Consider the following 13,410-nt stretch of genomic DNA (forward strand, 5'->3'; position numbering starts at 1 on the left):
AGGAGAATGGGCGTGACTGGCGTAGTGAGGTGCGACGTAACGATGTGGTATCCTGAACAATTTTAATATTTTTAACGTTTGACAATGTATATGATAGATACATATTTTGGTTATTTTAATATGAGAACAAGGCATGCAATGAACTGGTTTGGCGTGGATAAGTAAGCACCTGAAGATGGCATTGTTATGCCGAAACATGTAGTGCGAGGGAGATAAGGAGATGGATGAGTGTATGCACTGCAAGACGGTTTAAATAAATCATAGCATAGTGCTTAATTAATTAAGCACAGGGACTTTACTTTTTTATGTAAGCTAAAAAGGCTATGGCCGGTCACGGTAGCCGAGCGGTCTAAGGTATGTACTGTCTTCGCTCGCTTGAAAACCGGGATCGTGGGTTCGAATCCCACTCAGGGCATGGATGTTTACTTTGTGTGTATGCGTTTTTCTGTGTTTGTGTACAGGTAGAGGCCTTGCGACGAGCTGATCACCCGCCCTAAGAGTCCTACCGAATGTGTAAGATCTAGAAAAACCGAAGTGAATGGAGAAGTTCATGGAGGTAGGCCTAGGCCCACTGGAGCTGTAGTGCCAAGGGAGAAAAAAAGGCTATGATCTGTTGTGTCACCAAAACAGTAGTTCGTTTATTATTATTCCGTCATGTTGTCTTCAGGACGTAAAGGGCGGTAATCTTTCCATTCAGTGGTGACTATTATTCTGTTCTTGTGCAAGTGTCTATATTAATTTCAGTGGTGTGAAACATGAGTTAGAGATGATGGGGTGAACTGGGAAGATTGCTGGAGGATGCGGTAATGGGGCGACAGTAGTATTCTGGCATTCAGTTGGATAAACAGGGAAACACCATGACAGCAATCGAGCTGGAGATCCTCGGCTGACCTATAGACCACGCAAATCTTGACTGCGAATCACGTGCATTATCAACGCGCCAGCTCCTTCAGTATCGAATCAACTGCTGAGGTTATGTTGTTCGGTGGGAGAGAGGATGATGAATGGAAAAGAATGTGGAAGGAAGATGTCGTGTTCTACAGTATATTCTCTCAATTCTCGAGGCACTGCTACAGAAAATCTCATAAAAGAACGCGGGGGGACTAGGCCATGGCTATTGTAACGGTATTCTCCAGAGAGGGCAGAAGAAAACCCCAGGCTAACCAGCTGTGGGCCTGGATTCGATTCTGAAACTTTCTAGTGAGTCAGGTGAGTTCATGCTGAGCTAATTAGATCAAATTGTCCGCGGTGAGAACGCACTCTTTGACGTCATCATCCTATTTCGCAATGAACTAAGTTCCCGGCAGACCACAAAAAACTTCCCCGCGATAAGTGTCAAGCGAAAATATTCGTGTCTACGAGACTTAGCAAAGAAATGTTTGTTTTTTAACATTCTAAAACCTACATTCTACGAGAGAAAGTAATGGATTTTTAAAACTCCACTTTTGCACTGTAGTTGAAAAACGTGTTTCTACGGCTCTTGACCGCGGAAAGCTGTTTTTCACGCTACTCATATGTAGGAGCTCTGTCACCAAAACTGAGGCCGGGGGTTGGTAGGCCATAACCTCAAAATACGTCATACAAATATATGGTCTAAAATCAAACGTCATCCTTACGCCTTACGCCTTACGCCCCGGCCTCCTTTTACCCCCAGGAAGACTCCTGGTACTCGTTTTTGCTAGAGGTTGGGTCAATCCCAGGGCCACAGTGCGGATGGTAGGATTAGGTCAATTGAAAAATCCCAAGACCTCATTCGGAATCGAACCATCGATTGTAACGTAGTGCCTCAACCAAACGTAAAGACCCTAATCCAAAAGTTTCTTTATACTGTTACCTTATAAACGGTGTGTCGCGGAGAAAATGGAAGGTGCAGCGGAGGGGCAAATGACAGACCAAAGCGTTTTCTTAAATTCGAAGGCGGCGGCGCCCACAGTTAAACTGTCGTGAATCTCCTCAACTGTGCGCCGGGAAAACGTAAGATCGAACGCTTACTTTTGCGAATGAGTACGGAAATAAAGATCGTTGAGAGTCGAGGATTCGTTGATTCTGATGCAGATCTGCACAGGTTTCGTAGACGGTTCCGTAAACATGTGTCATACTGTAAAGTGACGACCATGACAATATTAAACTTTCATTATTCTAACCAACTCATTGCGGTTCGAGGTTGTGTTTAAAACTCCAGACAGAAGCCGACAGCTGGCCCATTAAAAATATTAAGAAAGTCTGCAGTTGTGTTTTGAATTTATCCTTCAGGGGCAGCGTGTCATGTTCCAATTATAAGCATGAATTATAAGCGCATGGAACATCGTCGTGTAACATTTACATCAGTCCCAAGTGCACAGAGGGGCCGAGATAGCGTAGTCGGTATAGCGTCTGGCTACGGGCTGGACGACCAAGGGGTCGGAGTTAGATTCCCGGTAGGGTCAAGAATTTTTACTTCCCCAAACGTCCATACCGGCTCTGGGGTTTAACCAACCTCCTATACGGTGGGTACCGGAGGCTCTTTCCCGGGGATAAAGTGGCCGGGGCGTGAATCTGACCACTCACCAACTAGTGCCGAGATCAAGAAAATGTGGATCTATACATCCGATCACCCATACGCCTTCATGGTATAGTGCTTAATTAGTTACGCACAGGTACAACTTTACCCAAGTGCATAGCAGCACAAACCCAACGGCCTCGAGATGAGAATGTTGTGTTTGCGCAAACAACAGGAAAGCGCGGAACGATGCTGCCTATCTTACTGGCCTTAAATGTGGTCCTTATTAAATACCTAATATATCTTCCATATAAAATACATTATTACATATATTTCTGTGTGGGTTATTTTACGACTTTATACACTCTCTAACGTCGAATGGCAGGATTGGTGAGTTGGAAAAGATTTGAAAGGAAGCGGTCGTTATCCAATCCAGGTACTACCCCGGAATTTTCCCTGAAGAACTGAGGAAAACCACGAAAAATCTTAGCCGGGATAATCGGTTACCAGGCCGATCTAACCGACCACTTCTGGAATATGAGTAGTGCGTTACCGCTGCGCTAACCCGCCCGGTATATATTTATCAATCCGTACATATTTTAAGGGATCTCACATTTACGTTACAGAAATTGAACATCAGACGGACGGACGGTAACAATAACTGCGATATAGAGCGGTTTGTGATCACGGAATCTGTTTGCAAGAAGGGAAGCTGCATGAAGCACAATGATATAGTGTGGAGATAGCTTATACTCGTATCTGACAGGGCAGTGATCTGAATTGGTCACTTCCNATTACAGAAAATGAATCTCAGACGGACGGACGGTAACACTAACTGCGACATAGAGCGGTTTGTAATCACGGAATCGTGTTTGCAAGAAGGGAAGCTGCATGAAGCAGAATGATGCAGTGTGGAGATAACTTATACTCGTATCTGACAGGGCAGTGATCTGAATTGGTCACTTCCTTTTCGTGCCTGGGAGGGTCGCTTCGTGTGTGCATTTGTAATATCAAAGAACGGAGCATAATTCAGACAGGGGCAGGATTTCCACTGTGGAAGGCAGGTAGAAATCCGGAACCATTGCCACCGGCCCTATAACAGGCCCATAAGGTTGTAAAATGTTGAGGTTCCCACATTTTCTAGACAATCGGCTCATAGATGGCGACAAAGTTGTCAGCCCTACGCGCCGGCCGCGCTTTACTCCCCAAGAACATTCCTGGTACTCATTTCTGTTAGAGGCTGAGTCAACCCCAGGGTCATAGTGCGGCTGAAACGATTAGGTCAATTGAAAAAGAATCCAATGACCTCGGGATTTGAACCCGCGACCTTCCGGCTTGTAGCATAGTGTCTCAACAAACTACGCTACTTTTCCGAATGTTCTGGAAGTGACTGGTCTACTCTGAAGCCATTCGCTTTGTCGTATGACTTATAATGGCTCCCTTTTCTGTTTGCTGTACCTATCTGTATTTGTTCTAGGTAATTTTCTGAACACACTTCATTGTAGTTGCGCAAGTTTAGTTCTATTCAGGCTCCTCTTTGCCACACGTGAAGAACTTGACAAAAACACAAGCAACGTCAGTCAAGAAATGGGTTCGAAATTCCCCATGTTTCGTCTCTAACAAATCTGTTAATTACTACGTCCGTTATCCTTCACAGCAGGTGGCAGAAGTCTCCGCGATCTTTCTTGCGCGCGACGTCACGTCAAGTCAGAAACGCGATTTGTCTGTAATGTATTAGAGTGTTTTTAAGAGCTCATTGTCTCCTTATGGTCAGTGCTTTCCATTTTCTGTAAAGGACTCGTTATAAAATATCACGCAAGTTGGGGGGGGGGAGATACTTTTCTGCCTTGTTACCTTCAGTTTTTTTTTACAAAACATGAATCAGTAAACTTAGGTTACGCTTATGTCATTGTAATCTACTTATATTATTTTTAGTACTACATGTTTAATTTGTGTTTAGTCTTTTGTGGTATACGAGAAGACACCTCTACGCCGTGACACTGTATACCCCAGATTTATTTATAAATTATAAAAACAAAATAATAAAAACTGTCCCTGTAACAGGCCGTGAAGGCCCATAGGATCGTGAGACGTCGAGGCTCCCACATTTTCTCTAGACAGTCGGTTCACAGATGGCGATAAGTTTGTCAGCCTTACGCGCCGGCCGCCCTTTAGCCCCCAAGAAGATTCCTGGCACTAATTTATGTTAGAGGCTGAGTCGACCCCAGGGTCATAGTGCGGCTGGAAGGATTAGGTCAATTGAAAAGAAATCCACCTCATCGGGACTCGAACCCGCGACATTTCGGCTTGTAGCATAGTGCCTCAACCAACTACGCTACCGCGTGACCCAATAATAACAATAATAGTAATCTACAGAGCATCAGTAAATATTTGGGACCACACAACATCCGCGTTTGTTCCCCCAAAATCGATAATAAGATACTTGATGAGCTCTATTTTCTGGTATATAACGCCGTGTAGTCAGCTGAAAGTCACCTTGCTGCTTTCATGCGCGGCTTACTCTTAAGGCCTGAAGACGGAGGCGACATCTTACTTCAAAAAGTCAGTTAACTTTCAAGGAACTACACAGCGTTATATCCCAGAGGACAGAACTCTTCATAAACACCGCTGGGAGGATCTCAAGAGATACCTGTTCCACAGGACGTACTAGGATTTTTCTTTTAATTTCTATTTTGCCTATTGTACCAGCCCCGGATGACAGATGATGATGATGATGATGATGATGATGAGTGTGGAGCGGTCGGTGGAATGAGAATTAGCAGGGAAACTAAAGTACTCAGAGAAAATATGCCCCAGTGCCACTTCGTCCACAACAAATCCCATATGACCTGACTTGGGCTCCAACCCTAACCGCCGCAGTGGGAAGCCGGCGACTAACCGCCTGAGCTATGGCATGGCTTAGGATGGGAGTTATTGGCTATATACAGAATTTTGGTCAGAAAGGCATCCGATTGGTAGATAGAGAAGAAGACGGGACTGTAAAGCTGGCTGAGGGTGAACGCCAGCTCAACGAGTTTGGATCCGGGAGGATCTGTAAACAGTATCAATGAAATCATTCTCCTAACTGATACTGTCTTGTGTTGCAGATTTGACGAAGGTCGTGATGGATACCTGGATCTGGGGGAGCTGAAGAGGATGATGGAGAAGCTGGGAGCCCCACAGACTCACCTGGGGCTCAAAGCGATGATTAAGGAGGTGGACGAGGATGGGGACAACAAGATCAGTTTCCGGGAAGTACGTCAAACTGCTTACATTTCTTCATATCTTTCCCAAATTGTTTCATTTGGGATACATCAGCGAACAGGTCAAGCGACTGGAGGTTGAAAGACAGGCTTGGATCCCCAGAAGGAACATAGTTTTTTCTTTTCATCACCATGTTCAGACTGGGTCTGAGGCTCACCCAGCCTTCTGTGTCACACGGAGGTCTGCCAGAGGGTCTGACCCCGTAAAAGAAGGAAAAATGAAGCTGATTACTGACCCTCATATAGAGCTGAAGAATAGCATGAGTGGAGATTTACCCCCTCCCCCAGCAAGAAGCAGGTAGTAAGCAAAGTTTTGGTTTTTGGCTGTTTGCTTGGCTGACTCTTCAACTCTGAAGATGGAGGCAGTATGTTCCTGTGAAACATAGATGAACTTCTGCCTGACTACATGGGGTTATATCCCAGAGAACAGTATCCTTCATGGTCACCACTGTGAGAACCTCAAATTCAGAATGCCTATGTATGTGTTGCTGAGTGCACTCTTGGGAGCAAATGATTCACACGATTTTCTTTGTACCCAGTTAGGTTGCTGCTGTTAATTAAGAACAGAATGTAAAACAGGAGTGGGAAAACTGCTGTCTGTGGACCGGATGCCATTCCAATGTGCAACTAACAGGACTGCAAAGGAATACTAAGTTTATTAAACAAGGAATCTCAGTTTATTATATTACTTAATGTCAGTTAAATTAAGACTTTAATATCATAATTTTTAATGCTAGTTGGGTGGGACTAAGTCCCTTGTACTGCGACCACTTCTGGCCCATTGTACCAGCCCCAGATGATAGGTGAGGGTGATTGTGGAGCAATTGGTGGAATGAAGATTGGCAGGGGAAACCGAAGTACTCAGAGAAAACCTGCCCCAGCGCCATTTTGTCCACCAGAAATCCCACTTAACCAGACCCAGGATTGAATATCATAAAGAAACGGGTCCTGAGAGTGTGGACTGGATTCATCCAGCGCTGGGTAGGCTGCACTGGAAGTCTCCTTTGAGCGCGACAATGAACATTCTTGTTCCATAAATAGAGGGGGAATATCTTGATCAGTTGAGCAATTATTAGTTTTCAAGAAATATTCTGCTCTGTGGAGTTGCTTAAGTGCATAATGAGACATGGGATGATAATACAGTCTAGCTTCATATACTGTAGCAAGAGCACTGTACTCATTGTGGAAGAGGATGGATGGGCCTTAGAGCCAGTCCTGGCTTGGTGGTGAAGAGAACAATTGTTGCCTCTGCTAGGAATTGAATTATGGTTATCCAGTACTTTGGTATGATTTATTCTGGTTTATTTAATATCCGTGCAATTTGCAATACAGATTAATATCGAAACAAAAGTGCAGTATAACCAGCTGTCTTCGATGGGAGTATCAGTAAATCAAATCCTAGAAAAACTAGGCCTGCTACTAGTAATAAACATTTTGTAATTTAAAGAAAGTGTTGTTGGATTGGATTTATATTGCATGGTTAATGAGAATCAAATCAAATCAACTCCACTGATTATTGTTAAGTATGGACATATCAAACCAGACCAAATTAGACCCATCTTTCATGATATTTTTATTACACAAGGGACAGTGATTATACGGGCAGAATTTGGTTGCCAGGGCCTCGATCATGAGAAGAGAAGTGAATTGCATGAATGTGAAGATGGTATTAAAGCAGGAGAGCTATGACAGATTCATCCACCTTTGGTCCAAACAGATGCAGTCTGCATGTAATAATATTTTCCTTGCCTATTTAAAAAAAATGTTCACATAATATGCCCAATTCATGCACATACTGTATTTTCATATGCATTTAAAAATACACTGAAGATCCAAAACCTTTTAACTTGTCTCTCATCACTCAAATAATCAGTGTATCTGGAACTTCATTTGGGAACAGGTAGGGCCATTTAAAAATTAACAGAAATGTAACCTTATTAAAAAGAAAAACAAATGTGCCGGTTCCTCCTGCACCAAATCTTTCAAAATTATTATGTCCGAACCAAGAGCTTTCTTTTCCCTTCCCNCCAACAGCTGCAAAATGTTTGTCCAAAGTCAATGCTATTAGAGCTTCTTTTTTGTAATGATTTCCCTACCAACTTTATGATGACAAAAATTCTAGTGTGCTATGAGCATCAAAAGATTGAGAACCACTGCATCAGAAAGGAAATTCTGTATTCAATGCAACTATTTGTTCAATTACTATCATTCTCAGATAATCGAAACTTCAACAGAATTAATTAATTCACATATGTGCATGTATATGAGTACCACTTCATTAGGTTCCATAGAAGCAAATATTAAATTATCTGATAAAAGCAATGCGTTTCTGTGCACTTTCAGTTCCTGCTGATCTACAGGAAGGCTAAAGCTGGGGAACTAGTAGAGGAGAGTGGGCTCAGCAAACTGGCCATGCTGACTGAGATTAATGTTGAAGAAGTGGGTGTCGGAGGAGCCAAGAACTTCTTTGAGGCAAAGGTAAACATTTGTATCGATAAAGAACACAAAGGGCTCTGTGGAATGTAATACTGGGTAGGGAAGGACAGGACACTGCTGATTTTGGTCTGCCATCTTGATACTGAGCTATTTACTTGAGTACAGGATAAAATGACTTTGGCCCTTTACTTATCCGGTGTCATGTTCCTTAAGAGACATAAAGAACAGTTGACAGAAACCACTTATACTCAGTGCAAAAACAAAAACTGTACCCTGAATGCATATTATGAAAGAAGGGGCATATTTCCTATGTGCTTATAAAGCCTTATGTTACCATTTTCTGACCATCATGGCGTTTATCATATGGTAAGTATGAAGGATTGATCTCTGAGATGGAAATAGCCAAATGATATTGTTTCTTAAAGATGTATTTAATGTATTCATTTTTTGGGAGTTGGCTCTATTCTCATCCTTGGGCTGTGAACATACTGACAGATACACTATACTGCTGACATCAGTTGGGATTACACCCAGAAACCTCAGCATATGCTGGCCATTAGACTATCAGGATTCCATTTTCTACTGATGACAGAATGATGATAAAGTACTACAGTCTACAGATTAGCATGGATTTTGAATCTAGCTGGGTCCTCATATTTCCCACATTTATAAAGTAAATATGAGAATAAAAGTTTAAAACTTTATTTCAGATTGAGGAACTGAAGAAGACTAGTAAGTTTGAAGATGAAATCCGCCAAGAACAGGAACAGCGCAAGCGAGAAGAAGAAGAAAAGGCACAGAGAAGGATAGCTTTTAAACAGAAGGCAGCACTTTTCCAGAAACAAATGGATGAAAATGAAGGACAGGAAGCGTGATCAGCCTGAAGACTTCAACCAAGTGCTGAACGAATGTGCAGAATGACTGGTGGCATTTACACTGAAATTATTGAATTTTAATGCCAAATACTTCAGTGTACCTTCAAGCTTATAGATGGAAAATAATTTTTATATCAGATACCTGTAGATGTAATGTGACACAGGCCTACATCATTGTATATAACACACCTTTATAGTAATATATTTTGGTGGTCCAATGCCATTATTTTTTAAGCTGAGTTGGTGTAAGGCAACTGGACTATGAAATAAACAAACTAGGGGTTACTCTAATGAGACAAGTTGTTATAATGGTCAGTGCAAAGAAAAATGGTTTCAAATGTGAAGGTATGGAGTGATTCTGTACCAAAGAAAAGAAATTTTGAGTTTGATTGATAATTGACTCATGACTACTTCTAATTCATTCAGTTAATTGACATTTTAAATTGTACACAAATATTGTGCTGATAGTACATTATGAAAACAGCATAGAGCCATTTTAAATTTGGAAATCTAACTGAATATAACACATCTGACTTAATGCAAAATATGTAGCCACTTAATCTCGAATTACCATTTCAAACAACATTCTAAACGACGTTTTAAGATAAAAATTATGGAGATTTGAAATAAACTGTAACTATTTACAATTCAGCACCTCTGAATCCACAACTGTTACCATAAGCTTTAAAAAAAAAGAATAGAAGTGTACCTCCAATGCACTTAGAAATAAGACATTACTGAGGAGGATACAGATGACTTAAGCATGGACTGGGTTCCTTTCATCCACAACATTGAAACAATTAGGACCGTTAACTGCTTACAAATCTTTTAATCAGTTACCTGTCTCCTACTGATTGATTAATACAAACACATGCTGTTATAAAAAATATGAACTACATTACTATAAATGAATAAAACACTTACTGGTATATTAGGAGGTAGGAGCTAGTTTAGTGTTTTCCGTTAGGCGCTGCAAAAGAAAATGGATACAGTTAAAAACAAACTTCAATGAAAGACAAATGAGGCATTCATAAGACAAAGAATGATGATCTGGTGCCATGGTTGTTAACCAGTTAATCAACCAAAGAAAATAAGTGGATGGTTATAAAAAAATAATTGATTAATTGTACGATCAAGCAGTTAATTGTGACAGTCCTTGAAATAATGCAACCTTTATATTTTTATATGAACCAGAGGTTCTGTAAATATGAAACTGCCTAGACCTCATAGGATGCCTTGAAGGTTACCAGTTCCCATGTTCATACATTCATGAGATTAAGTTGCAGTGTGTTGGAAACCCATGCTTCATGCTTAAATATCATTCACCTACAATCATTTCCATAATAATGTCGAATTTAAAAACAAGGTAACAGAATTAGTATGAGATGTTACAGAGGAATGTTAATGTTGTGGACTATGAGAATAGTAAAATTCTGTTCAGGCTGAATTATTCTATATAATAAAATGCTATAAAATACAAAGAGCTTTGAGGATTCTGGCATTCCAATCCAAGATATGTTTAATTATACAACTAACTATGATTCATTTCTGACTAAATAATCAATCATTGTCAATGTCAGAATTCACATAATTGTTTTCAGCACTGATGCTTGGTTTGCACAAGCACATATGTCTACTCATCATAATATACTCTTTTGTATATATATTTTTATCAGATATTGTTAATACTTTTATGTTTGTAATTTAGACTTTAGATAACATGAAGAACTGTGTGTTAATGCTATAAGCAATGGGATGAACATACTTCCATGCCATGCAAGACTTGCAAAAATTTTATTTGTAAGAAACAGTATTTTATGAGAATATTGGGTATTTCTGACTATATGTAACGACAGAAATACATGGTGAAGAGAAATCTGATAGGAAACCCTCCTGAGGTCATTACATATAATAAAAACTATAAAAACAGTATTCATATCATCACTACAGTATGCTTTTGAGTGAGATTTGAGGTTCTGATGATGGTGGCTATGAAAATTACTACCTTCTGGGATGTGACACGGTGTAACTTTGTAGATCATTACCAGCATTTATGAAAAATCTACTGTCTGCATCTTCAGGGTTAGAAGTGTAAGTCAAGCATGGAAAAAAATGTATGTTTTTGTTTGATCATGAAGTTTGCTGTTTTTTTATGTATGTTACATAGGCCGCGCCATAGCTCAAGCGGTTAGTCGCTGGCTTCCCACCGGGGTGGCCCGGGTTCGATCCCGGGGACTGGTCAAGTGGGATTTGTGGTGGACAAAGTGGTGCTGGGTCGGGTTTTCTCCAAGTACTTCGGTTTCCCCTGCCAATCTTCATTCTACCAAATTTTCCATCATCATACTCACCCGGGGCAGGCTACAATAGGCCAATTAGTGGCTGCTGTGCAGAGTGGACCCATTTGGACTCCATCCCCCACTAAGAGAATTAAAAAAAATTATGTATGTTACATTATAATGTTATGAATTCATGTTGTGTTAATGCTCTTGAATTAACTGAAAAGCGTACAAGATTCATATTGTATTACATGCTGACATTAGACAGAAATGAGAATAAAGTGGTAAGTTTTGCTATATTATAATTTCATGCCTAAAAATTATTACATATTTTTGTCATTAGCAGCAGCACATCCGTTTCCATCATGTCATAATTTTAACATGAAATTAAATACGTTTCAGTGTATATATGATATGATTTTCTCACAGTGGCCATTATGAAGATTACTGCTTTCCTTAGTGTGGTACCACATAGTCTGGTAGACATTTACCGTTGTTTTAGAAGAACCTACTGCCTCCATTTTCAAGTTTCCACCCTGAAGCTGGTGGTGGCAGTTTTCTCAAAATGCTGATAAATATCTACCAAACTAAATGGTGTCACATTTCAGAGGACACTAATCTTTACTTCCAGTATAAGAGTATGTTTGTAGATTTTAAAACACATTTATTTCAGAAGTAAGAACAGGGACTTCTAGAAAGATTTATGAACAGCTGGCAATATCAGTTTTACTGTGCAGAGCAGAGCAGAGCAGAATGATGGACTCAGAACAGCAATGCACTGAGGTACCCAAACTGAATAGCCTCGTGTTATATCAGTTATATAGTATATATAAAAACACTAATCATACAAAATCAGAGAATCGGAGAAGATGTGAGTCAATATTATTAAACTAAAAGTAAAGTCCCAGCAGTTAATTAAGAACTACATCATGTAGATGCATGAACGAGATGAGGTACAGTTTCACGCATTCGTAATCTTGGGATTAAATGGAAGTGAATGGTCACCTCCACAGCCTGCCCCCATTACTCCCTGGCTAGAAGGCTGTGCGGCCCCTAGAGCTGGTCTGGATGTTCTGGATAAAAAGTATTTGCCATTTCTAAGATATGAACCCTTATTCTGAGGTCATCATCCAGCCTGTTACTCTACTGATTCAACTACTGTTCTAAGTATAATAGCAAGTCAATAATAAAGCAAACAAATTGATTCCACAGTGTGGTGTGAATCAATACAACATTTTATAGGTTCTGAACAAAATCTTTGAACTCTTAGGAGTCTTCACAATTTATCAGTTGGAAATTATGAACCATTCTCAACACAGTCACTGCCAACGACAACTTCTCATGTCACAACTAACTGTTACAGTATTTTTTTTCTATAGATGTGATGCAATTGACACAGGACGTTAACAGACCTTAGTATGAGTCTGCAAAAATATTGTTCAATTTCAACATACGTGTGATAGAAACATCTGTTTTTCCAATTGAAAACAATTGTGTCAATTTGTTTCACAATGATACCTTCACTGCCAGGATTAATCAGACATTTAAACCTGAAATAGGCATAGTTATTAAACAGAATTCACTTTGTTTTGCTAATTTTCTAATTATCTTGCATAAAAATTATCTGTATATCTTCCTGTTGTCTGTTAATGATTTTGGCAAGTAGATCCATTACTAGGCAGTGGCCATGAGATAGGCGACTGTATGGCAGCTGTTTGCTGGCAGTGTCCCACAAACAACAACAAAGGAATGGTGTTTTCTGCGGGGTCCACTAAATAACAACTGAACACTAACAGAGGAACAGTGTTTTCTTCTGTGTGGTCCGTTTCAAAGTGTTACAAGCAGGACAAGTCTAGAGTTTAGTCACTTGTGGTACAGTCACAAGCCAGTAAACATGTAAGCATGAAAGCAGAGGACACTGTTGGGATCTGTCACCAGGCAACAACTGGTAAAGACACAACAGACTGAGAAGACTTAGTACCTGCTATAGTGCACCGCAGAGTGTATGACTTTGCGATAATGCTATATTTATTCATAGTCATGATCTCTAAGTGTTCAATAAATCCAGTTACCAATTCAAA

General features: G+C 40.3%; 1 protein-coding gene across 1 annotated transcript in view; it reads left to right on the top strand.

The window, feature by feature from the left end:
* LOC111869678 (EF-hand domain-containing protein D2 homolog) overlaps positions 1-10,415 on the top strand; it is a 66,632-nt gene extending 56,217 nt beyond the window's left edge. Inside the window, exons 2-4 of the mRNA XM_023861373.2 lie at positions 5,587-5,734; positions 8,086-8,220; positions 8,889-10,415. Of these exons, the coding sequence (XP_023717141.1) occupies positions 5,587-5,734; positions 8,086-8,220; positions 8,889-9,053 (448 nt within the window). The 3' untranslated portion in view covers positions 9,054-10,415. The remainder of the gene's footprint in view (positions 1-5,586; positions 5,735-8,085; positions 8,221-8,888) is intronic.
* Positions 10,416-13,410: the final 2,995 nt, after the last annotated feature.

Source organism: Cryptotermes secundus, unplaced genomic scaffold, assembly GCF_002891405.2.
Source record: "Cryptotermes secundus unplaced genomic scaffold, Csec_1.0 scaffold1072, whole genome shotgun sequence".
Taxonomy (NCBI): Eukaryota; Metazoa; Arthropoda; class Insecta; order Blattodea; family Kalotermitidae; genus Cryptotermes; species Cryptotermes secundus.